At 57.8% G+C, this 25,638-nt stretch overlaps 1 protein-coding gene across 1 annotated transcript in view; it reads left to right on the top strand.

Annotated features, from left to right (window-relative positions):
* The window catches only part of MGAT5B (alpha-1,6-mannosylglycoprotein 6-beta-N-acetylglucosaminyltransferase B), a 59,875-nt gene extending 35,530 nt beyond the window's left edge, over positions 1–24,345 (top strand). Inside the window, exons 9-17 of the mRNA XM_039859368.1 lie at positions 2,141–2,272; positions 3,578–3,711; positions 7,858–7,988; positions 15,209–15,364; positions 16,420–16,566; positions 16,717–16,833; positions 20,842–20,916; positions 22,030–22,286; positions 22,778–24,345. Of these exons, the coding sequence (XP_039715302.1) occupies positions 2,141–2,272; positions 3,578–3,711; positions 7,858–7,988; positions 15,209–15,364; positions 16,420–16,566; positions 16,717–16,833; positions 20,842–20,916; positions 22,030–22,286; positions 22,778–22,976 (1,348 nt within the window). The 3' untranslated portion in view covers positions 22,977–24,345. The remainder of the gene's footprint in view (positions 1–2,140; positions 2,273–3,577; positions 3,712–7,857; positions 7,989–15,208; positions 15,365–16,419; positions 16,567–16,716; positions 16,834–20,841; positions 20,917–22,029; positions 22,287–22,777) is intronic.
* Positions 24,346–25,638: the final 1,293 nt, after the last annotated feature.

The following is a 25,638-nucleotide window of genomic DNA, read 5'->3' as shown; positions in this document are numbered from 1 at the left end:
GATGGAGAGAACCAGGGAGAGGGGCGTCTTGCTCTGCCCAGGGATCCAAGGAAGACTTCCTGGAGGAGGAGGAGGAGGCAGAGGTTGGAGCTGAGGATCAGGAGGCGAGAGACCTCCCGCTTCTCGGTGAGAACTGACCAGGGCCTTCAGTGGGGTACGTGTGAGCTGGGGGCGGGGGAGGGCGGGTAGCAAGGAGTTGCCGGTCAGCGGGACTTCCACTCCCCCGCCTCGCTTGGTCCTACCAGGAACCCCGTAAGGTGGGCATTTTCATCCGTCTTTTGCTGCTGAGGAACATGAAATTCCTCGAGGCTTATGCCTCCTCCGAGGTTGGCAAGGAGACTGGGACTGGAGCCAACTCTCTGCTGGCAGCCTGGGGATTCGATTTGGGGGGGCGACACTTTGGTCTGACCACCTACCCCTTACTGTCCGATGCCCAGTGGGCCTGGGGAGGCAGGAAGGCTTATCAGTGTGTGCGGGGGCCGGCGGGGGAGTGTCAGCCTGACTGCCTGGGTTCCCGCCTCAGCCCCGCTGCTTCCTGGCTGTGTGATCCTGGGTCCGTTACTAAACCACTCTGTTTCCTAATCTGTAAAGAGGGGAGCAGGATACTAACGGGTCTGATCTCGTCGGGAAGTTGCCCAGAGGGGACGGATGAATGAATTGGAAGCGCGGACAGTGGTGCCTGTGTTCCCAGTGGCCGCCGGGAAGGTGACGGCTGGAACTCGCCCACTCGCTGGAACTCGCCCACGGCGTCTGGGTTCACCCTCTCTTGCTTTCTGGGTATTTCAGCAGAAAGCCCGAGAAGCATGGCCCGCCTTGGAAGCGGGGGTTCTGAGAAGCCGACGTGGAAAGCGGTGGGGAGCCAGTGCAGGGTAGGCTGGATGTGGGGGGAGCCCTCGGCCGTGTGTAAGTTTATGGATCAGAAATGAGGAGAAAATGGTTATTCGATGTTTGCATCTCCCTCTCTTCACGTAGCAGCCGAGGTTCCTGGAGACGAGCCAGGGTGGGGAAGCTGGGTGAGGCTGGGGGCACTGGCTGGTGGGGGCCAGCACAGGAAGAGCCCCCCCGCCCCACTTGCTACCCTTCTCCATGGGGCGCCAGCTGACCCCTGCAACTTACCCCACACCTTTCCATAGTGTGTGGCCTTGTCATTTGGTTACCATGAACCTCATTGTGAAGGTGCCACGTTGGGCAGTGTGCTCAGGGGACAGTGCGCACTGCTTCTGATGGTGACGTGCTGAGCGTGATCAAAGGCAGCACAAAGACATCCAGGCCGGTACTTTTCCGCCTGACTCGAACTGTCTCAGGGAGCCCGAGAACTGAGCGATTGTCACCCTTTGCCGTTAATGAGCCAGTGACCTTGTCAGAGCTTCTCACATCCCACCTGAGTTTGCTGGCCGCAGGGATCCCCGAAGGGGCGTCTGGACCACAGAACCAAGGGCGGCGGGAGATGGGGAGGCAGGCCGCTGGGCGGGGGAGAACACCGCTCTCCGCCTGGCTCAGACAGCGCTGACGCCGGGCGGGAGGCGTCAGCAGACTAGGCAGGGGCGAGTTTACACTGGCTGCTGTGGCCAAGTCCTTCAGGCTCCAGCGAGATGACCCAAAGGCTCCAGCGCTAGGTCCCCAAGGCAGCTCTGTCCCAAATGAACATGATCCTGTAAATACTCTGGCATGTGGGATGCACTTGCGGGGCGGGGCTGGGCGTCTCCGTGGGCCAGGGGCTGGTCGGGAGAGCCGAATCGTGTCTTCCGAGGCAGGGAGCTGGGGACCCTCCAGTTCCAACACTGCGGCACACTGAGGACCACGGGGGGTGTTTATGGCGCCCTGCAGGGAGCACGTCTGTGGAAATCAACCAGAGGCGCCCCTTCCTCCTGGCAGGTGGCCCAGGCCAGCTGCGTGGTGTGGCACGCACGTCTGCTGGCCTGGGCTGGGTCTCGGCCTCACTCGCCCCTCCCTGGTGTCTCTCGTGCAATGAGGAACCACCACGGCTGTGCCTGGCCACCCCGCTCGTGCCCTGTCCAGGAGCCTGCTAGCGCCCAGGGCAACCTCGCTTTCCCTTCCCACGCAGGGCCGGTGGGCAGGTGGGTCTCTGCAGCCTGTGGGTCCCGCTGGGGGCTCAGACTCTGAAGGGCTCTTCTCTCAGTAACTTAGGGGTGCCGCCAGGCCGGGGGAACTGCCCGCTCACCGTGCCCCTGCCTTTCGACCTCATCTACACCGACTACCACGGCCTGCAGCAGATGAAGCAGCACATGGGACTGTCCTTCCGGAAGTACCGGTGAGAGGGCGGGATGGGGTGGGGGGGGTGACCGCACGCAGCAGCCCCACCTGCTCCGGCCCCACCCCACGTTCCGGCTGCCAGCTGGCCCCCAGGGCGGGAGCACTGCATGCTCCCGGGGCCCGCGGTGGAAGGAAGACGGTCCTGTCTTCTGTGCTCCCCTCCCCCACCGCTGTTCTCCAAGGACCTCTGCTTCCCAGCTGACTCGGGGGACAGTAAACCTGAGGGACTCGCTCCGGTGGCCCTCGGCTGCGTGGCAAGCTGAGCGGTGGAGGTCAGAGGTCACCAGAGGAATTGCAGGGAGGAGTGGAAGGGTGTGGGACAGTGGACTGGGGCTGTGACCTCTCCTGTGTGGGGTTCAGCACCCCCAATGCCCATCTGAGGGCAGGTCGTTCTGGTCTCTGCAGCCAGCAGGACACGGGTTTAATTTACCCAGGGAGCCCTGCTATTTATTACTCCAGCCCTATTGACGATCCCACATGACTTCATTAGGGGACAAATGTGACAGGCAGTGCTATTGCTTTTATTATTAATGCGTGTTCTCCGTGCATGTGGCGCCTCCCCCTCATGACCAGCCCTTCTCCAGGGGAATAGTGCTGACCTCAGCAGTATGTGGCCGATGCGGGGTCACTGGGAAGGAGGCGGGGTGGGGGAGCGCCTCGTGGGGGCATCCAAGTCCCAGGTGCCCACGCCCGGGGGTGGGTAGACGGAGGGGTTATGGCCATGAAGGGCAGCCTCAGAGTGGGACAGAGGCCAGACTCACAGAGGTGACTTTGAGGCACTGTCTTCCTAAAGATGGGCTCGTGGCAGTGGCTGGTCTACCCAAGGCCCTGCCCTTCTACATCTCGGCCAGGGTGGGCCAGGCACAACCTGGAGGTGGCAGGCTCCTGGGCACAGGGGCTATGGACCTGAGTGACTGCTGCTCCCTGCCCGGGATAGTGCAAACAGGACAGGTGTCCCCTGGGGCAGTGGGAAGGACCCCACTCCAGGCAGTGACTCCCCTCCCAGGGTCCCTTGGGGCAGCCGTAATAACTAACAGTCTCTGAGTGGTTCATGGTTCAGGTGTCTCCATAGGGCCCTGAAATAGTGGGACCGTTGTTATCCTCACTTGAGAGATAGGGACACAGACCCAGAGAGTTGAAGGTGCCTGCCCATGGTCACATAGCTAGGTGGCATCTGAGCCTGAGCTCTGACCGCACGTTGCACTGCCCTGACCAGCCAGCGGCCGGTCACAGCGCCCACAGCAACCCTGGCCCAGGGAGACACGAGAGGCTGCTGATCCCGGTTCCTGGTCCCTGGGGGCAGGTGCCGAATCCGGGTCATCGACACCTTTGGGACGGAGCCCGCGTACAACCACGAGGAGTATGCCACGCTGCACGGCTATCGGACCAACTGGGGCTACTGGAACCTCAACCCCAAGCAGTTCATGACCATGTTCCGTGAGTGCCCCAGCCACATGGCGTGGGCAGGGCCGAGGGGAGATGGGCCCCTGTGGTTCTCGGAGGCGGCATTGGAGGAGGCAAGGTCTCACTCCCTCCCCAGTGCAGGGCTGGGACGTGGCAGGCACCGACCTCCCCCAGGAAAGCCTCCTTCCCCTTGCAGCAAAAGTGTGACGGGAAGGACGCCTCTGCTGGCGTCTGGGGACAGGGGGCATGGAGGGAGCAGCCTGGCGGGCTGCTGGCCTGGCTTCGGAGAAATGTGGTGACCTTTCCAGCACCAGCGGGATGTGGCCTTTGCCGTCCATGAGCACGTGTGGCTCTCCAAGGGTGGCTGAGCACAGTTGCAGGACAAGGAGGATTCTGTGACCTTCCAGAAAGAGAGGCCAGAAGTGGCCTGAGTGTGAAGGGGCAGGGCACACAGGCTTTTCCACACGAAGGGAACAGAAGTAGTGAAGGTGGATGTGGAAAGAACTGGAAGGTTCTGGAAACTCAAGCGCTCCGGCAGGCTCCAACATCGGGGATAAGGGGAAGCGAGGCTGCAGGCAGGGGCCGGGGCCCCCATGCGACCCCTCGGATGATGGGCTTCGGGCAAGGAATTAGAGCTGGGCTCTAGCTATTTTTAACGAGACTCTAAAACATATAACATACGCCGACCTACCCTCTTACATGCGACATGTCAGAAATAATTTAGCCTTTTCTTGACAACTCGGTCAGTTCTCTACCTCCCTGGTGTAGGGGGCCTCCCCCGGGGACGGCAGAGGTGTGCAGAGCTGTGTCCCCTTGCTAAGTGGCCTCTTATGTCACTGTTTGATACAGCTCTTTTTCTCCTTGTTGGGAGGCTATCAGCTGTCACTTTTAATTGCTGTCAGTGTATCGGCCGCCGGCAGCATCTTGCACATCTAATCCGTGGCTCTTGAAGGCTCGGATCGGAGAGCTGGATCAGCACCCCCGCCAGGACTATAACTAAATTAAGGGCGAAGCGAGTTCTGAGCAGGGTCCCAAGGAGCTCGATGCAAGTAAAGTAGCTGATTTTCACTTAGTCTGTCAAATCGGTGCGTCTCTTGAGGCGCTGAGAGTTTCCATTTGATTTGTTCTCCCGGTTCTAGCTGTGTTAGAGGCAGACGCCGATTCTGGGTCTGTAAGTAATGGCTTGATTGGCTCCCAGAAGGTCGGGAAGGCAGGAAGCTTCCTTGGAGCCCAGATGAGGAAGCTGAGGCCCAGACAGGTAGAGTGTGCCATCTGAGGTCACAAGGCTCTGTGGGGACCAGACTCCCACCCCAGGGCCCATTGCAAGGTTGCGTGAGGCTTCTCTAAGAAAAGAGTGACTGTCCTAACGGGCCATCTAACGGGTCTAACGGGCCTAACATGGTGCTCCCAGGGGGGCGAGTGCAGTGGGGAGAGTCCCAGGGAGCAGATTTCTGGAGGCGCAGGAAGTGGCAGGTAGCAGCACGCATGATAGAGAGGATAAAGAGCAGAGTGAGCGCCTTGGAAAATGAGCTCCGAGGCGCGTGAGAGGGACACGGCGGATCCGGGACGGGGGGCGGGTCTTTTAGCAAAGGTTCCTGAGTTTATATTGGATGCTGTCATTTGAGATTCACTGTAGTTTCCTGAGCTAGAGAACGCCACGGAGAAAAGGGTTTTGGAGACACTTTATTCCGCAGACTGCAGAGGGGCCAGTGGTAGAGGAGGGGGAAGCAGGAGGTGGGTTAAGAGCTTCTGCCATAATCTGTGCTGAGAACATGAGAACTTGTCCTGGGGTGGAGTCCCCCTGGGTGTGTGGCAGTCTGAACCTGGCAAACTCCTATCCGTTCTCCAAAACCCCAAGTTGAATGTCCACTCTCTACCGTCGCTTTCACTGACCGACTCCTCTCATCTTATTCTAGGCAGAGTGTTTCGTTAACTCTTAAACCTCATTCTGTTAAAGCATATATTGAAGGATCTGAGAGTTATTTGCTTACACATTTGTTTCGACCGATAGATTATCAATCATACAAAAAGGAGCCATTGGCTGATTTATCTTTATTTCCCTGGAGACTTGCGAGGTCCTCAGAAAATGGTCATTGATTGAATAAATTAAAGAGAGAGAAAACAAAACCCAGAGAGGCTTGCCAATGTGCCAAGTGCAGGATGAAGTTCACAGGCAGACCTCTCTCCCCATCTAGCCACTTGATTTCCCCGGTGAGCTAACTGGGAGGCCGGCTGCCTGGCCCAGCCTTAACCTTGCCCTGGCCCCCGAAGCTCAAGGCTTAATGGTCCCTGTTATTTTAATTGGTTGTAATACTTCATGTCCCATGTCCACTGGTTTAGCTCATTGTGTCTAAAACCTGTCTCTTCCGGAGGAGGTGGCGGAATGGGGGATAGGGAGGAAGTAGAATCTGGGAGAGAGGCCTGGGCGGCGGCCCCAGCCAGAGCCAGAGCAAGGCTGGAGCTGGGCGGGTAAGTGGAGTCAGGGAGGGTCTGGTCTGCCCTCCTGGCCTCCCCTGGCCTGGGCAGAGCCTCCCGAGACAGGACGGCTGCTGGTGCCCTGGCCGTGGCAGAAGTGACGCCAGGCCTCCCGGGCCCCCTTATGCCTCTGAAGCTCTAGATCTTTTGCCTGAGACCAGCAGAGACCCGCCCAAACCAATGAAAACTCAGGTCTTCATTCCCGAGAATCCATGAGCTTTCTGGACACTTCAGCAGGAAACCATCACCTCTTCTGAGATGCACCAGATATCGATTGTGGCTTTTTGCGGATGTCGAGGAGTGGGTAGAAATACTATATTAAATCTGCATGTTTGACCAAAGTGTGCATCTCAGTTTCAGAAATGCTCACATGTGGATAATGGGCATCCGAGACGAAGAGATGGGGTATCTGGTTAGAATCAGGGCTGTTATGGGGAGGCAGCCTCTCTTACCCGGGAAGGTAGAGTCTAGGTAACGGGGTTCCGGGGTTCGATAGATATTCTATTCAAGGTCCTCTACACGGGAGGGAGGGACCTCGTGCCTTGCAAGTAATGGCACGTGTGCCTGTGCCTCCATCCCTGCCATGGCAGACACTGACCAGTAGGTAGCACAGGCTCAGACACAACCTCTGCCTCTGGCGCATTGCGTTCTGGGGACGGGTAAGTCGGCGCGAGCTCTGAGATTTAACGGATACCCGAGCATAGTGTGGTGGGGCCGCAGAGGGGAGGACACGGGGACCCCAGGGAAGGCTTCTGGGAGGAGAGGAGGTGACATGTGAGGGGGGTTCTGAAGGCTGAGTAGGATTTTTCTCATCTAAGAAAAGGGAGGAGGGCCCTCCCTCTGGGCAGAGGGCAGAGGGCAGAGGGCAGAGGGCAGAGGGCAGACGCTTGGAGGTGAGAGCGAGATGCCTCCCACGTTCCCAAACCAGCCCCCCGGGCTGTCCCAGGGGCTGAGGACACAGAAGTGAACAAAACGGCTTCTGCCCTCACCAGGCTTGTAGTCTGACAAGAACACGCGAACAAATCAATATACAATACGATGTCCAATCAGGGAGCACCGGGACCAAAAATAAGGGTAAGGGGCCAGAGACTGACGGGGGCCGGAAAGGTCCCTGAGCAGCGCCACGTGAGCAGAGACCTGTGTGAGCGAGGAGTGTGCCTGGCAGGGCCTGGGGACGGGGCGTGAGGGGCCGTCGCACTGGGCAGAGGGCGGGGAGCAGGTCCTGCAGGTCTTTGTGGGGACAAAGTGTATGAGGCCACAGTGCAGGATTTTGTGCAGAGGAGGGACCAGATCGGGCCCAAATGGGAAAGGATCGCTCGGGAGAAAAGGCGCGAGGGCAGCGGAGGTGGGGGCGTGGCCACCAGGGGCGTGGCCACCAGGGGCGTGGACACCAGGGGGCGTGGACACCAGGGGCGTGGACCAGGGCGGGGCGCTGGCCGAGGTGGCAGCGTGATGGGCTTTGCCCACCTTGTGCCTCAGTTCCCTCGTGTGAAAACAAGACAAGGAGACTAGGTGACCTCTCGGGTTTCCTCTGCTCCAGGGCACGAAGGGATAACCACCCCCTCTCCCCATCAGACGCCCCCCGGTCCCCAGCCCCCTGGTCCCCAGCCCGCCCGGGACCCCTCCCTTGAGGCTGGTCTCAGTAGACCCGGGTGTGTCCTCGGCTGTCTGGTGACCCCCTCCCGACCCGTGGTCTGGCTGCAGCTCACACCCCGGACAACTCCTTCATGGGCTTCGTGTCCGAGGAGCTCAACGACACGGAGAAGCAGCTCATCAAGGGCGGCAAGGCCGGCAACATGGCTGTGGTGTACGGCAAGGAGGCCAGTATCTGGAAGGTGAGCTCGGCGGCCGCCCGGGGCCCCAGATACCAGCCCGCCCGCCCCGCCCCCGGGAGCCCCCCCCCAGGACTGGGCTCCCATGGGTCACCCCCAGCACTTACTGGACACAGAAACGTCCCCACTCATGGATCAGAGAAGCGGTCCCTAATTGCCACAGGAAACACCAGCCCGGGAGCTAGTAACTTGTCCTCCTCCCCACCCCCACTCTCAAATGCCACAGACTCAAATGTCCTTTATCGAGGACTGTGACCTAACTTTCCACCCTCCCTAAGATAGATCAACAAATGCTGTAAGCCCAGCAAAGGGGCTTTAGGCTGGACTTGGGGGTTCCCGTGGGAGGAGGCAGTGGACGAGGCAGGGGAAGGGTGGGCACAGGAACCCACCCTCAGGGCCGCCCCCGGAGAAGTGCCTCCCGTGCGGAAGGGTGCCCACCCTCCCGGTCACTCACCTGTTCTCTCTCCTCTTTCCTCTGCCCCCTGACGACGAGGCAGCTCCAGGTATGGTGACCGTAGTGTGCTCCCTCCTCCTCCTGCTCCTGTCCCCTCTCACACGGTCTCCCTGGGGATGCTCCCGCCCCATTCCATCCGGCTTGCTGGGGTCACGGCACCTGTGAGGGGAGAGGCAGGTGCTGGGGAGGGGCGGGGTCCAGCTCCCAGGTCAGGCTATCGACCTGGGCAGGCACGTGAGGGGAAGGTGAGTGACAGAGATGCCGACCTGGGAAACGCACTGCGCAGTGCCTGTGCCCTGCGTCGCGTCCCGTCGTCACATGGCCACCTTACTAATAATTCGCACACTGTGTTGGTGAGGACTAGGCTAAGCTAACAGTGACTTAAACAAGATGGACGTGTGTTTTCTTCCCTGTCACAAACTCTGGAGGTGTCGGTCCAGGGCCGGTGTGGACTGCCTTGGCCTTGTCTCCTCGCCGACAGTAGTTTCTGCCCCGAGTCCTGCCTCGTGGGTCAAGATGGCCACGACGAGTCAGTCATTCTATGTGTCCTCCAGCCCGCAGGAAGGAGGAAGGGGCCAGGAAGGGCCACGTTTAGGGCTGTTTCCTGGACGTCACACACTACCCCTTCCCCACACTGCCCCTTGGCTCGATCCCGGCCACGTGGCCCTGCCCAGTTTCAGGGGATGCTGGAAGTGGCCCTGCTCCAGGCAGCCACGTGCCCAGCTCAGTCCTGGCCTTCTGTGACCGAAGGAGGAGGAGAAAGGATAGATCAGCTCATGGGCTGTGCTGCTAACATTCATTCGCCCAGAGCTTACTGTGTCCTAGCGCTCACATACGCATACCCGCCACACCGTGAGGCAGGTGCCACGTGGCATCGTGCCCATTACACCTGAGGGACCTGGGCACAGATGATTAGAATGACAAGCTCGTCATGGGCACAGCTGGAATTCGAACCCGCCTCCAACTCCAGAGCCAGGACACTTAACTCCAGCTCTCCATAGCGTCCCGGGTTATAAAGCCTCGGATCGTGGCAGACAGAAGCTCTGGGGGCAGGACCGAAGGTCCCACACCTGGGCTGAGGTGTCAGTGCCTGCTGCGGGCAGAGGGACGAGAGGCCCTTATCAGAGGATGCTCAACGAGCTGGCTGCCACAGAAGCCCGGGCACTGGGGACAGGGGATAGCACAGGCCGTGTCCGCTTTTATCAGAAAACACCGTTAAGAAACTACCCCGAGAGCATGAGAGCCACGAAGTCTGGGGGAGAAGGGTTTTCTCTCCCGCTCGGGAGCCACTGTGATTGCCAGGAGCCACGCTGTTCAGCAGGCCTCAAAGAAGCCGCTTCCAAAAAAAAGACAGCTTTGCTCTGTGACTCTGTTTGTGACTGAAGGAAATCAGAGGCGGCTGGATGACAGTGCTATCGGGGACCAGGTGGCAGGGAAGTGGAGGAGGGAGGAGAGAGGGTGACGTCAGGTCATCGCGTCCTGCGCGAGTGGCAGCCAGGGTCAAGGTGGGGGTTTTGCTGGTGGCTGTGCCAAGGAGGCCTGTCTTATTCTGGGTCCCCAGAAAGCAGAGCTCGAGGCTCAGGCTTCCTGCTGCCATTTTAGTAGAGCGTGAAGTCCCAGGGGACAGGAGGGGGAGAGGCCACTGGCTCAGGCGCAGGGCAGACCCTCCCTGAGGCTGGAAAGATATTCCAGATCTCAGAATCACTGTCTGCGGGAGCCTGGAGGGTTTTCAAACGGCAGATCGCAACCTATGGATGAGTCGTGGAATCTACTCAGAGCTCTGAGATTTGTCTCAACCTTTTTGAGGTGTAACTGACAAAGACAAACCGCATACACCTAAGCTATGCAGGACGATGGCTTGATGTCCGCATCTGTCGTGAAATGACCACCACGGTCAAGCTCTTTGACACCCCCGCCTCCCATAGTTCCCTTTGGTTTTGGGGTGGTGAGGACCCTTACGATTTACTGTCTTAGCAAATGTCAAGTGTGCAGTGCAGTAGTCATCACACCGCCCATGGGATCCCTTAGAACCGAAGGTTTCTCCCCTTCGACCAGCCTCCCCCCCACCCCGTTTCCCACATTTACCCTGGCGACCACCAGCTACTCTCTGCTTTTGTGACCTCGACTCTTTTTAGATTCCATGGATAAGCGAAACCCTACAGTATTTGTCTTCTTCTGTCCACTGGGAGAGTCTTAACAAGCCTTTTAACATGAACTAGAACGACACAGAAATAATAGAATTAAAGAATATCATGGGACCTTCCGTGTATTAAGAGTAAAGATGGTTTGTGACACTTTGTTTACATACGTACATAGGGTGTGAGAGAGACGAGGCGGGAAAAATTTGCCGAACTGTATGACGAACCTATCAGCGTGCGTGTGCCTTATAGAGGCACCCAGAAAAAAGCACGCGTGATCGCTGCCTCTGGCAATGGAATTGGCAAGTCGAATGAGGACTTCAGCAACATTTTCTTATACTTTACATTGCTGGTCTGATTTTTTTCCCTATGAGCATATTCAGTTTTAAAATTAGTCCTTTTCCATTTAGTATGATTGTTGATGTCATTGGCTTTGACTCTACCATCTTCCTAGTTGATATCTATTTCTTTTTCTTGACTGGTCCACGTTCTTTTCCCCCTTATTTCTTGTCTCTTTCACATTGATATATATTTTTAAATCCACTCCCCCCTTAGCTGACTCATTATACTCTTTTATAGTCCCTTAAAAAGAGTATAAAAGTGGCTACCCAAAGGTCATAACATGCATCCCTGACTTACCAAAGTTTAATACAAATTAATACTTTTACCTTTATGGGGTAATGAAAGAACCTTAAAATGCTTTAATTGTATCCATTTCGCTGATATGCTCTTATTGTGTTTTAATTTTACAAACATTTTCTAAAAATGTCTTTATTTCACCATTATTCTTGGAGGATATGCTGGCAGTAGCAGAATTCTAGCTTAGTCGTTATTGTCTTTCAGCCTTAGGAGAATATTCTATTGTGTTCTGGCTTCTATCGTTTCTGTCGAAGAGTCAGTCAGTGTCTCACTGTGGTGCCTTTAAAGGTCATCTGTATTTTCCTTTGTCCGCTTTTATGACTTCTGTTCGTTTGGTTTTCAGAAGTTTTACTAGGAGATGCTTCATGTGGTCTTCTTTGGATTTATCCTACGTGGAGTTGGTAGATCTTTTCAAATCTATGGTTTGATCTTGCCCTAGTTTTAGAAAATTCTCAGCTATTATCTCTTTAATTATTGCTTCCGGCCCAACCTCTCATTTACTTCTCGGACTCCAATCGCGCGTCCGTCGAAGTTTACATTCTTTACTTTAGTTTCTACCCTTTAGTTTCTCTGGATAGTTTCTTTTGCTCTTTGACTCAATGAATCCTGTCTTCAACTGCGTTTAACCTCCTGTGTTATTCTGCTGTGGTTTCGCATATTCTGGGTCCTTCCATCGAGTTCTTCATTTCGGTCACGGTCGTTTTAATTTCTAACGTCCCTATTTGATTTCAAATCTTATTTTCTATTTCCTTGACTCTATTCAGCCTATTTACCTTGAAGTCTGTGTCTGGTAACTAACTCCGGCTTCTAGATCTCCTGTGGGTCTGTGTTTATTGTCTGGCTTTTGTCATCTCCTCCTCCTCATCTCCAGGCCACCGGTGATCTGCTTTCTGTCGCTTTAGATTTGTTTTCATTTTCCATAATTTTCTATAAACGAAGTTATATAGACTCGTTTTGTGTGGATTTTCTCACCGAGCATAATTATGTTGAGATTCATCCATAGCGTTGCATGTATTAATAATTTATTCCTTTTTAATAGCTGAGTAATATCCTATTAGGTGGACTTACCGCACTCTATTTATCCGCTCATCTATTAATGGGCATTTGGGTGGTTTTGAGTATTTGGCTATTACAAATAAAGCTGCTATGAACATTCGTGTTCTAATCTTTGAACGGAAGTTTGCTTTTATTCCTCTTGATAATACCTAGAAGTGAAGCGGCTGGGTTATATTGTAAAACTATTTGACGCTTTAACTTTTTTAACAAACGCGGTTGTGTTATTTTACAATCCTGCCAGCAACGTCTGAGAGTTCCAACTCCTTTACGAATTCATCAATATTTGGTCTGATCAGTCTTCTTAACGTTAGCCGTTTTAACAGGTGTGCAATATCTTCTGTGGTTTTAATTTGTAATCCCCTGATGACTAATGATGTCGAAGATATTTCTGTGTGCTTATTTGTCTTCCATATGTCTTTTTTTAGTGAAGCGTCTTTTCAAAAATTTTGCCTGTTTGAAAAATTGTGTCAATTATTTTCTTATTATGGAGTTGTTAGAGTTCTTTACATCTGCTTGGCAAATATCTTCTCCTAGTCAGTGGCTTTATCTTTCTCTCAACAGCATCTTTCAAAGAGCAAAAGTTCTTCGTTTTAATGAAGTTCAATGTTTTCTTTTATGGATTGTGCTTTTGACATTATATCTAAGAAATCTTTGTCTAACCCAAGGTCACAAGGATTTTTTCCTGTTTTTTTTTTTTCTATAAGTTTTATAGTTTTAGGTTTTACATTTAAGTGTATGATCCATTTTGAATTAATTTTTATATATGATATGAAGTATGGATTGAAGTTCTATTTCTTTTTTTGCATCTAGGTATCCAACGTTCTATGACCATTTGTTTAAAAGACTATTCTTTTCCCACTGATATATCATTGGACCTTTGTCAAAAATCAATTGATCGTACCTATGTGGGTCTATTTCTGTTTGGTTCTGGACTCAGTTTGGTTCCATTGATCTATCTTGAAGTCACTATCACACCATCTCGAAATCAGGGAATATAATTCCGCTCACTTCTTGTTTTTCAAAGTGGTTTTGTATATTCTAGGTCCTTCCCATTTTTAAATGAGTTTTAGAGTCGGCTTGTCAATTTCTACAAAAGGGCCTGCTGGGGTCTCGACTGGGATTTCATTGGTTCCTTTTTTATTTTTATTTTTTGGAGTTCTGGAAAATGAATACGGATAATTGTAGAAATCATTTGAGGTCAAGGATGGTGCTCTTTTCTTCCGGAGAGGGCTTACTTCTTCTCTTGGCTTTCGGCTGGGGGCTCTAGCAAGCCCGGATCACTTTAACCCATGACGGTGACTGAGCTGATTTAAAACAGTTCAGCCCCCGAAGGCCCTAGTTCTGGTCCAGCCTCTCTTTCAGGTGTAATTCCTCAGTTCCAACCCAATGTATGGGATTCATCAGGCTTCCCTCTCCTCTGCAGGGAACTCTGCCTTTTGTCTACCAGCTCTGCAAGGCGACCAAAAGCTCTGCTTTGTCACCTAGATGCTGCCCCTGGAATCTGCAGGTGCCCCGCCAGGGGGAAAGCCGACCCCATGCTGGCCTCAGCAATCTCTCTTTCTTCTTCTCCTGGATCTTGGCCTTGCAATTCTTCATTCGCTGTTAGAATGTCATGGCCTTCACAGGTGTTTCCACATAGCCCCATATTTCTGGGTTATTCTCAGAAGCAGGGCTGGTCTTTGTTACGCAGTGTGCTGTTACCCAGAGTGGAAGGCCTCCTTATGACAAATTTCCAGTTTAAGTTTCAAAATGTGAATTGTTCATTGTGTTGATGTACATCGATAACATTCTTCAAAGCTCCTTGCTGTCTGACCTGTCATGGCTGGCCAGCAGGCTGTGGGAGGACCATGGGTTCTTTCTCTCTGGCCCGTTGGCCTTCTGGGAACCAGCCTTTCCTGAAAAGAGCCCCCTCCCCTGTCCCCATCCTTGTCCATGATCTTGAAGCTACTTTCCACCCTGCTTGTCCTTTCCTCTCTTCTCAAAAAATCCCGAGAAGCAGTAAATCTCATGCTTATACCTACTGAGGTTCCATACTGACCACAACTCCCAGCTCAGGGCCCTGGCCCTGGGGTCAGATGGGTGCCCAGAGGCCGAGGTGCCCTCTGTTTATCTATGCTCTGCCTCCCTTTGTCCCCTTCCCCTGCAGACTGGGTCCGTGTCCGTGTCCAGCCCCTTTGGGTTGAGGGGAAGGGGAACCTGGATTTAGGATTCTCGGGTCTGCAGGGGCTGACCCTTTGCTAGTCTGTAGGTTTTTCACTCACAGGTGAAAAACTTGTCCTCCATGAGAACAAGTACTCTGTCTGGAGCCTGCTGTGCTCCCAGCACTGAGCTCAGTGCCACTACTTAGCAGGTGCTCACTAAATATGTGTTGCATGGATAGATGGGTGGTTGGGTGGATGGATGGATGGATGAACGCTATATGCGTGAATGGATAGTAGATGGGAGGAGGAGGGATGAATGGATGAACAGGATGGGTGGGTGGGTACGTGGGTGGAGGGAGAGAAGCAGAGATAGTTAGACGGAGGGTAGATGGAGAGATACATGGATGGATAGATAAATGGGCAGAGGGAAGGATGAAGGGATGGGTGGATGAGGGATGGATAGACGGGCTCCAGAGAGTTCCACAACTCCAAGGTCCTTGGAGGTCACCAGGGATTCAGGGGAGGCCAAGCAGCTTCACCTAGATGCACTCGAATGTTGGTCCCCAGAGAATTTCTTTGGAAAGAAAACAGTTCCACAGCTAAAAATAGACTCGAAGCCTCAGCGAACAGACTCGACGAAGAAACTGAGGATCGGAGAGGAGAGGACCTTTCCCGGGGTCACACAGCTGGTTGACGGCCCCACGTCCTCTGACCCCCAGTCCAGGGGTCTTTCCCCTGCCGGCCTGGCCTTCCGTGGCGGGGGCGGGGCTCCCACCTGTCTCTGTCCCCTTCCAGGGGAAGGAGAAGTCGCTGGGCATCCTGAGCAAGTACATGGAGATCCACGGCACCGTGTACTATGAGAGCCAGCGGCCGCCCGAGGTCCCCGCCTTCGTGAAGAACCACGGCCTCTTGCCACAGCCCGAGTTCCAGCAGCTGCTGCGCAAGGCCAAAGTGAGCCCCCCGCGCGCTCCTCGGCCCAGCCCGCCGCAGACACCGAGGGGCGCCCCACGCGCCTGTCTTGCCCCGTGTCATCGCTCATGACGCCTTCCGTGTGCGGACAGGCCCCAGCTTGCTCCGCTGCCCTGAGCCTCAGGTCCAGGCCTTCCGGTGGCTGGCCAGAGCTGGGGACAGAAACGGGGTGTGCACCAAGCAGGGGGGGCCCCACAGTGAAAGGCTCAGTGATGGGGGAGAGGTTGGGCCACCCGCATACCCCGGCCCAGTGGACTCCGGTCAGGCCTAGTTTCCAGAGCCAGTGAGGGGGTGACAGGCTGGGGATGGCGGGGGTGCTCCTAGCTGGAGTCCCGTGGGGCCGTCAGTTCTGAGTAATTGCTTCTGGAAGTCCCTGAGTTGTGTCCCTGGAGTGGCGGCTGGCACAGTGGGCAGGACCGCAAAGTGTCAGCTGAGGCTGGAGAGTGTCCAGCCAGCTTCCAGGTCCTGCCCTGACCTCACCAGAGCTTCCTTCCTCAGGCTCGAATGTGTGTGTGTGCGTGCGTGCATGTGCACGTGAGTGCGCGTGAGTGTGTCGGGGTGGAGAGAGGGTACCTTTGTGTAGTGAACAACCTGAATACCCTTACACGGCAACCCAGCCTTCGGAATCGCTTATCAGGTGCCTTCCGGGGGGCCGGCCCTGGGGGCACTCCTAGCACAAGCGGGGTGCTGAGTGAATGCTTTCAGGATGAGTGAGTAAAGGTCCTTCGAGGTCAGCTGCAGGTGTGGGTCTGAAGCCTTCTGAACTCGAGACCCTCGCTGTTTCTCCTCCCCGCAGCATCTTAGCCTGTCAGAGCAGGAAGAGGCCATTGATATTGCCTAATGGGACCCCCTTGTTCCCCAAGCGGGAAAACCGGCCTAGAGAGGGAAGTGCCTGCCACACGCACGGCTGGTCCAGGCCGTCTTTACTGCCCCGCTGTCTCCTGTGAAGGAAGGTCCCAACCCCAGCCTTGCTCCTGGCCTCGCAAGGCTCCTGGGCTGTGGCGCCTGCCCTGACCTGTGTCGCCTGGCCTCTTTAGCTCTTCATCGGGTTCGGCTTCCCCTATGAGGGTCCCGCCCCGCTGGAGGCCATCGCCAACGGCTGCGTCTTCCTGCAGTCCCGCTTCAGCCCACCCCACAGCTCCCTCAACCACGAGTTCTTCCGGGGCAAGCCCACCTCCAGAGAGGTGAGTGGGAAGGGTCTGAGGTGGGGACCCCTGCAGCTCCTGGGAGAGGGAGACTGAGGTGTGGTGTGAAGGGAAAGGTGGGCCACATGGGTTGGGGGGTGGGGCCTGGGAGGTCAAAGGAGGAGCTGCCAGAACCCCTGCCCCGGCCAGGTGTTCTCTCAGCACCCCTATGCAGAGAACTTCATCGGCAAGCCCCACGTGTGGACCGTGGACTACAACAACTCCGACGAGTTCGAAGCGGCCATCAAGGCCATCATGAGAACCCAGGTGAGATCTGGACCCAGCCAGGACTGCCCCAGCCCCAGAACATGCCGCGGACCTCTGCCATTTTTAGAAAAGATGCCCCTCTCGGTGACTTCAGACCCACAGGCCGGGGCCGGCAGATCTGACAGCCTCGCAGACGTGGGGAGACGTGGGGGAGGGGTCCCTTTGTGCAGTGAGCAACCTGTACAACCCTCCCTGGCAGCCCTGGATCCGGCATTGGCACAGAGCGGAGCGCCTGGGGGCGGGGACGGGGGCGGGGCAAGCCCTCCGAGCACTCCCGGCCCAAGTTAGGCAGTGAGTAAGCGTTCGGGATGAACCTGGCCGTCGCTGCGGTCTGTGGCTCTTTAGCCGCACACCTCAAACTCTCACGTGCAGAAAGATTCGGCAAGTCCTGCCTTTCCAAGGAGGGCTGGGGGTGGCGCCAGGGGTGTCCACCTGGGAGACACCCTCTGAGCAGCACGGGGCTAGAACGTTCCGGGTGTGCGTTGGTGTGTGTGAGCGCACGTGCGCGGGTGGGGGTGAGCGTGAGGAGGGGCTCGTGAAGTCGCACACCCCCGTGCTCTTCTGGTGCCTTCGTTCCGGGAGGGGGCCAGGCCGTGCGAACAGCCCCCTGCACGCCACGGTCCCCGCGGCCCCACTTCTGGCTGTAGCTCAGACGCCAGGACGAGCGGAATAGGCTCCGCCGCCCAGCGTCCCCGTCCCCTTCACGGCACCGTGTCCCTGGAGCGCTGCTTGCGATGAGCTCGTGGGTCTAGGGGCAGAATCAGAGATCGTGAGACTTGGGGGGTCGGAGGCCACTGCAAGCGAGTGACATGATGGACAGGTTCTTTCTGCAGGGGACGGCCCCGCCCGGGGAGGACACACAGCGGCTGGCGCGTCTGCCTCCTCTGGGATGTGGGGGCACTGCTAGGCTCAAGGGGGTGGACCCCCGCCCCACAGGGTCGTGAGGCCTGAGCTTTGGGCCCAGAGCCCTGCCCGGCTGTCCTGGCCTGGGACAGGGACAGGGTCGCAGTTTTTAATGCCCTCCCCTGCACTCGGACCCGCGGCCTTTGTCCATCCCCTTAGCAAACGGCCTCCAAATCCCTTACCTACCCCACCCCCTCCAGCATCCTTCCCACCTTCCGTCTCTTTGTGTTTCTCTGGTGACAGTGCCAAGAAGGACACTGCCCACACCCATCTTTGGTTGTACAGATAGGGCCAGGTTGACCTACAAAGTGTCTGAACGTGACCCTGTACCAGCTTCAGGGGAGGGGAAGAGAACCCCCGGCTTGGGCTTAAGCACATCTCCCGTGCTGTTAGTTGCTCCAGGTCCCGGATGGTCTTAGATTGGGTCCCTCTACAAGTGACCTGGAGGCAGGACTTGAGCATTAGTAGTTTATTTGGGAGGTGAACCAGGAAGGCAGGTCCTGGAGCGACAGAGTGAGACAGGGTGTGTCATCGAGCAGGTCACCTTGGCTCAGCCCCAGTGCCAGCCGTGCCCTCTGAGAGGCAGGTATGTCGGGGAGCAGGAAACCGAGGCACTTACCTGCCAGCTCCATCCACCAGCACTCCCGCCTGCCCCTTCCGAGCTGAGCCAGCGAGAGCTGGCTGCACGTGGGGCTGCTCCAGGGAGCCTGGGTGCTCCAGGGAGCCTGGGTGAGGAAGGAAGGCTCTGGTTTCGTGTGTGTTTTGGTTTTTCACTCCTCAGTAGGTACCTTCTGTCTCAGGGATCCCATTTCGCAATCCTCCAGGGCTTCTATCTCAGGGCGGGGGTAGGGGGGGTGCGAGGGGGAAAAGGCTCTGTCCACCCCTTGGTTCAGGTCTGGCCCAACCTCCTAGACAGATTGTTAAGCTCAGTGAGTAGTGTACCCAGCCCTGTGGCGAGCCTGTTCCCGTCCTCAGGAAAACCGGGGGGTTGGGGACAGGCGGGGGGAGTAAATGTGCCCACCCACACGTCACTGCTGGCTGGACGCTGGACACACAAGAAATTGGTAACGCCGGCTGCTCTGGGGGAGGGGCTGGGTGTCGGGCTGGGAGGAAAGCTTCCTTTTACTGTTTTTCCTTTTAATTTTTTTTTTCCATGAACATCTGTTTAATTTTGTTAATTAGTCAATTTAAAAATTACAGTAACCAAAGAGTCAAGGAGCTAAGGTATGATGAATCCGCCAAGCTGAGACTGGCAGCTGGGCCCAGAATGCGTCCGGGGCCCCTCTGCTCTCAACCCCGCCCTCGGAAAGGTCACCCCCTGACCTGAGAATCACCTGGGGAGATTGATTCCCGGGCCGTCCGGGGGGGCGGGGGGAGGGCCTGGGAGTGCGCATTTTAAACGTGCAGCCTGGGAAATTCCCAGAATCCTATTTTAGAAAGCTGACGTAAGGACGGCTGACAGCGGCTGAGAGAGCCAATGACAGTCACCATCAGGGGACGGAGCTTGTACTGCGAGCCGTAGGACGGGGCCTTTCTCGGGGCGGGGGGTAGGAGGAGGGGAGAGGGACCCACGGCACGCAGCCCCGCTGTCCCCCAGCTCCGCGGGGGGGCCCTTTCCGTCACCTCTCGGCCTCGGTGGGCTTGCGCCTCGGCACCTCTCCGTCCAGGCGCGGGGAGAGGAGGGTGCTGGCGCTTGACGGCCGCTCGTGATCACGGGCCGTCATTGTAGGACCGGCACCTGTCGCTGTCGAGACTGATTACTGCGCACACCTGTGATTAGACCTAATGGGCGCAATTTCAAGGCGGGCTGGCTCCTGCGGCGGGGGGTTCACCGCAGGCGGGACGCGGCTGGCTGAGAACGCTCCCGTCACACAGGGGCCTTTGAGTTACCGTGTGACAGGGGCTTCGAACCATGGGGGGGGAGGGGTGACATGGGGGAAGTGCTGAGTAGCGCAGGCAGTGACATTTGGAGGGGAAAATCTTTATTTATAACCAGGACTTGAAAGCGTGTGCTCGAGAGACGTCCCCCAGAGACCAGGCACTGCTGGGGCACAGCTGGCTGCAGGGGCCTTCGGGGGCCACCAGCTCCGGAGGAGGGTGGTTGGGACCTGGCTAGGCTGAGCTTAGGGCTGCAGGCTGCCTGGTGGGTTGGCTGTGACATGGTGGCTGGATGCAGGACCTGGGGGTCCCCTGGGAATCTGGAACTGCCCCCACTCACAGTGCAGGTGACACTGGACTGGGGACAAAGTCCGCTGGGTGGGATCTTGCCCCGAGAATCAGTTCTGGTGGCCGGGACCAGTTTCATGGGCAGCAGTGGCTACTGCTCCCCTGGGACCCTCTTCGGCATGAGTGTCGGGGATGTCCCCTTGGCCAGAGGGCCCAGGACGGGCCTCCAGCCCCGGGGTCTTCAGGAAGCAGGACGTCTGCCACCACCTGCTCACGGGCGGCGGGCACCTCCCCCATTCTCTTGGCTCCTCCGGCTCCAGCTACTTCCTCCCCCGCCCCCATCTGCCCCCAGCCCAGGCTGCTTTAAAACTTAGATATTTCCACGGACGGCGTGTGGCCTCTGCCATCTCGCTCCACGTCCCTGTGTTCCTTTGTGGGAATGCGCCTGAACACCTACCATATGCCAGGCAGCGGGGGTCGACAGTGAACAAGTCACAGTCCCGGCTCTTGGGGGCTCACAAAGCCTGAGAGACACAGAGAAGTGATAACGCGCTGAGGGAGCCTGAGGTGCCGCGGAGGAAAGTGCTCCTTGGGACTGCTTCCTGGAGGAGGTGTCGCCTCAGAGGGGAGCATGAGTCTGCTGGGTTGGCTGTGGGAAGGGCAGGTGTCACAGCCTAGGACCAGGTGGAGTGCTGAGTTTACTGAAGTGGGCGGAGCTCGGTGCGGCTGGGACCAGCGCGGGGTGTGTGTGGGGGTGACCTGGCCCGGGCCTTGTGGGGCCTGAGCCCGGGAACAGGGGATCTGAGCAGAGGTGGGTGGGTGGTTGGCTCTCCGGCCACGGGGTGTGGGGCCCAGATCTCTGCCCTCAATGCGGAGCGTGGCCAGGCCCCTGGCGGCAGATCTCCTCCCGCCCCACGTGTCTGCCTGTCCCTCCCACAGGTAGACCCCTACCTGCCCTATGAGTACACCTGTGAGGGGATGCTGGAGCGAATCCACGCCTACATCCAGCACCAGGTAGGGGGGCCCTCTCCTGGGGCCCTCGGATCGGAGGAGGGGGCCGCCCTTGTCCAGGGCAGACTCCCCGTGAGACTCCCGCTTCTTCTCCCTCCTGTCCGTCGGTCCGTTTACTTCCTTTCCGGAAGCAGCGGGGTGGAGGTGGGCGGGGAAAGCGGCAGGTACTGCCACGCTCAGCTTTGGAGGCCCAGCCCCTGTCATAACACAGAAACACAGGACTTTAGAGTCGTCTAAAATCTCGCAGCTGATCGAGTGCATGGTCAGTGTGGATGATCCCCCCCCATCCCCAAGGAAGAGTCGGCAGACTGGTTTGGGGGGTTAAGACCTCTGCCCTGAGAACCCCGGAAAGGGCCTGCTGCTGTGTAAGTGGAAGTCCTGTCCCCCACTCAGGGGACCGGAGCCTCCACAAGGGCTCACAGATGGCCCAGGCAAGCGCTGCTCCCTCAGACTTATAACCACTAGCTCTTTGGACAGATAAAATGTGGCCTCCGTCTGAACCTCGTCCCCAACCGCACAAACGTCAGGGGCTAGAGAGTGGTTCTAGCCCATTGCATTACAGACAAGACTACCGAGGCCCCCAGAAGGGAGGACTTGTTGGGGTCCAGGCCTGGGCCAGATCCTGGAACTCTGGGCTCCCAGCCACCCAAGGAATGTCATCATGATGCTCACAGAAAAGCACTTGCTGGGCCCTGCTGGCCCCTGGAGCTGACCCCTGCAGGGAGCGCTCTGGCCAGCCCCTGGTGCCTGCCCCCACCACAGGAGGGGTGCATGTGCCCGGGGTGGGTGACCAGCAGCCAGGTGGCGCGGGGTGGACAACTCAGAGATAGACCCGAGTCCCAGTCCTGCCTCCGCCCGCTGGCGGTGAGGCCCTGGGAAGGTTCCCTGACCTCCCTGAGCCTCTGTTCCTCCCCCATAAAACAGCTGGAGACACATCAGTACTCGCTTGGTAGGGCTGCGGCAAGGAGTCACTGAAATGATGCCCAGAAGGCCGCCTGGGGACGGAGCCGCGGTGGCAGTGCCTCTGCGATGGCCGTCGTCGCGAGGCTCCCCCCACGCGTCCGCCAGGGGCTTCCGTGTCCCGTTTTCCCTCCTCACGTTGCTTTCCTCCTGTAGGACTTCTGTGCAGCCCCAGGCCCTGTCCCACCAGGAGCCCGGGCCCCGCAGAGCCCCTTCGTCCTGGCCCCCAATGCCACCCACCTGGAGTGGGCCGGAAACTCCAGCTCCGTCCCCGGGGCCTGGCCCCCAGCTCACTCCCTCCGGGCCTGGCTGGCCGCCGCCGGGAGGGCCTGCACGGATGTCTGCCTGGACCACGGGCTGGTCTGCGAGCCCTCCTTCTTCCCCATGCTCAACAGCCAGGACGCCTTCCGGAAGTGAGCGAGCCCTGCCCGGCGCCCTTTCCCTGGCGGGCCAGCTCACCTGCAGCTCCTTCCTCCCGGTACCACCCACCCCCAGCCCTGCCAGCAGTTCCAGTGAGTCAGGAGGGATCAGAAGAGACCTTCCGGTCGGAGATCCATGTCACACTGCCACACTCCTGGCAAAGCCTCAACCCCAAGCCACCCCAGGAAGCCCCCTGCCCAGTCACCGCCCTCCTCCCTCCTTCCCTCAGCCCCTGCCAGCCTGTCTGGGCATCCTCTGGGTCTGGGCCATGAAAGCTGCCCGCAGCCCCACCCTCCTGCCCACCCTCTGCTCTCACAGCAGGTGGGAGAGGAGCTGCAGGCCGGGGTTTGTCCTGCCGCCTCCTGGAAGTATCTCCTTACTGGGCCTGGGGTGGGCTGGGCCAGGGAGGGGGAGGGGGCAGCACCTGGCTGCAGCCGCCTGCGCCCTGCCCGCTGAGTGACTGCCGCCCATGGTGCCCACCCAGGCTGCAGGTACCCTGTGACAGCACCGAGTCGGAGATGAACCACCTGTACCCGGCCTTCGCGCAGCCCGGCCAAGAGTGCTTCCTGCAGAAGGAACCGCTGCTCTTCAGCTGTGCCGGCTCCAGCACCAAGTACCGCCGGCTCTGTCCTTGCCGAGACTTCCGTAAGGGCCAGGTGGCCTTGTGCCAGGACTGCCTGTGAGGGTGCCCGCCAGCTGGCCGTCCCTGCCGCAGGAGAAAGCACCAGCAGATCCCAAGCTCCAGCGACCCGCCCTCCCTGGACGCCCCAAGCCGCGGCTCCCTTCCCGACCAGGAAGGGGGCGGAGGGAGCAGCTCGGGCATGGGGTCAGGGGGCAGTTTGTTCCAGCGCGCTGTGCCCACCGCAGGCAGGCTCCCCGTCCTCCTCCCCGGGGCTCGTGGCAGCAGCGTAGCCAAGTGGCTGCGGGGTTGGTCAGAAGGTCCCGCTGCCCCAGGAGCAGGTGGTCAGAGGCCCCTTGGCCAGATCTGGACCAGACAGAGAGAGGGCCCTGGTCCTTCCTGGGCCCAGGATGGAGCACCTTGATGTACCAGAGGGAGCCGGGCAATGCCTGCCTGGTGGCCCAGTGGAGGGGCCGGGGAGTGATGCCCGAGGGTCCAGGCTTCTCCCTCTGGAGTCGATGGGGGTGTGGACAGAAGGGGCAGGGGACTGGGGCAGGACAGGCAAGTTCCCGAGTTCCCGTCCATGCTCCCTCTTAGCCCCGCCCCTCCCACTTTCCCCGGCTCCCCTCCCTCTGCACCTGGGGACCACAGTCGGGGGTGCAGGGCCCACCTAGACCCTGGGTTGAATTGGTTCCCCCTCCCGCTCGTCCCGACTCTCTTCCCATTGGACTCCTTCTGGCATGACTGTGATCCCAGACCATGGGTTTGTTCCCGAAGCCTCGGTCCCCGCCCCGTCCTCTGCGGACACCCCGGAACCCTGCCCCCAGCATCTACTGTAGGCAAAGGCTTGGGGTGGGCCTTCTGCCCTTTGGCACCCTTGGCCCAGTTCCTGGCGGCCCAGGCCCCCTGACCCCCACGTAGCCCCCTACCCCGTCAATGCTGCGTCCACGTCCCTACCTCCAGCATCAAACCACCTCTGGATCCAACTGTCCACCTCTGTGCAGCATGCCTGCCCCGCCCCCGAGCCCAGAGCCTGATTCAACAGGGGGGACCTTCAGAAACACTGCCACCCTGCCCCGTTTTATAATCCCATTCCCTCCGGGGACAACCCCACCCGGCCCCCCTGGACCTGCCCCTCCACCTTTCTGGGAGGAGGAGACAGCCTGCTGTGGGCTGCAGGAGGCTGCCTCGCACAGAGAGCCCTCTCAAGGCCTGGGCACCCGCGGCTGCAGGAACTCAGTGGCCACCAAGGACGTGACCTTCCGGAGAAGCAATAGAGACTCCTCTCTCTTTTTTTAAAGATTTATTTCTTGAAATAATAAATATTTTACTGGGACGTGAGCTACAGAGGAGGACCTATGCCATTTCTCACCTTCCCCCTGGGGGTGCCCAGGGCAGGAGGGGCGAGGGGGCGTAAATGCCAGGCGGGGAGCACTGGGAGCGGATAGCCGTGGCCCCCAGGCCCGGCCCGTGTCATCGGAGCCCACCGTCTGCCAAGCCAGCGCTCTCTGCACCAGGCTGCCCAGAGGAAGTTCCCACAGGTGCCGAAGACCACGAGCCTCTCCTGCCACCCCCGCACCGTGATGCCAGGGGCTCTGCTCGCCGGCAGGGCTGTGCCCGCTCTGTTCCCCTCAGGCCGGCCTCTGCTGGCTGGGGCAGCACGAGGTCAGAGAACACAAATGCGCTTCGAGGCGAGCCCGAGCCAGATCGTGCTAAGAAGACAGGCTAATACGTACCTGGCGTTAACTGTGTGTCAGACGCTGGGCCGAGGACTTGCCGTTTTACGTGCTTGGCTGTCCTATCCGATGGGTACTATCATATCCGCAGTTCGCAGCCGAGAAAGCTGAGCACAGAGAGGTTAAGTAAGTCGCCCAAGGTCACACAGCTGGTAGGCAGTGAGGTGGGACTGGCTACGAAGTGGGGATTGTTTCAGAGTTGCTGAGAGGATTCGATGACCCAGCGGAGTGACAGCTCGGCGTGGCGTGTGGTGCCCGGGCCGCAAGTTGCAGTAACGGTTTGACGTGATCCCGTGTTCGAGACACTCCAGTTAGGGGCTTCCTTCTAGCCAGGGGTTCTTCCCTGGGGACCATCAGCTGGCTCTGTCTGGAGATGGTTTTGATTGTCACACCTGGGGGTTGAGGAATGGCCTGTTACTGATATCTAGTAGGGAGAGGCCAGGGATGCTGGTCCGCACCCCACAGTGCACGGGGTCATCCCCAGCAACGCAAAGGATCCGGCCCAAAGCGTGAGCAGCGTCGAGGTGGAGAAAACCTGATGTGGGTTGGTGGGTCTCAAGTCCGGGCACGCGTGGCTCACCCACCTCTGAGCTTATCAAGCACAGGTTGCTGGCCCCACCACTAGAGTGTCTGAATCAACAGGTGTGCCGTGGGGCCCGGGAATTGGAGTCCAAATAGAGATGCTACCTCTGCGGGCCCAGGGCCCACACTTTGCAAACCGCTGGGCTAGACCAGGAGGCTGCTAGTAGGCATTTCACCTGGTGTTAATTGATTCTTAATGTGCAATTCCCTGATGACAGAGGATGCAGAGCATCTTCCCATGTTTTTACTGCCATCTGTCTATCTCCGTGAGGTATGTGCTCCGGCCTTTTGCCCGTTTCAAAAAGAGGTTGTTCATTTTCTTACTGTTGAGTTTTAAGAGTTCTTTGTAGAGGAGCCTATTTTTGAATCCCGTCTTAAACCCTTAACGAGGTGGGTGGGGTGCGGCGG

The sequence above is a fragment of the Pteropus medius genome, unplaced genomic scaffold, assembly GCF_902729225.1.
Source record: "Pteropus medius unplaced genomic scaffold, Ma_sr-lr_union100, whole genome shotgun sequence".
NCBI classification, from domain to species: Eukaryota; Metazoa; Chordata; class Mammalia; order Chiroptera; family Pteropodidae; genus Pteropus; species Pteropus medius.
This window is presented reverse-complemented; position numbering and strand designations above follow the sequence as displayed.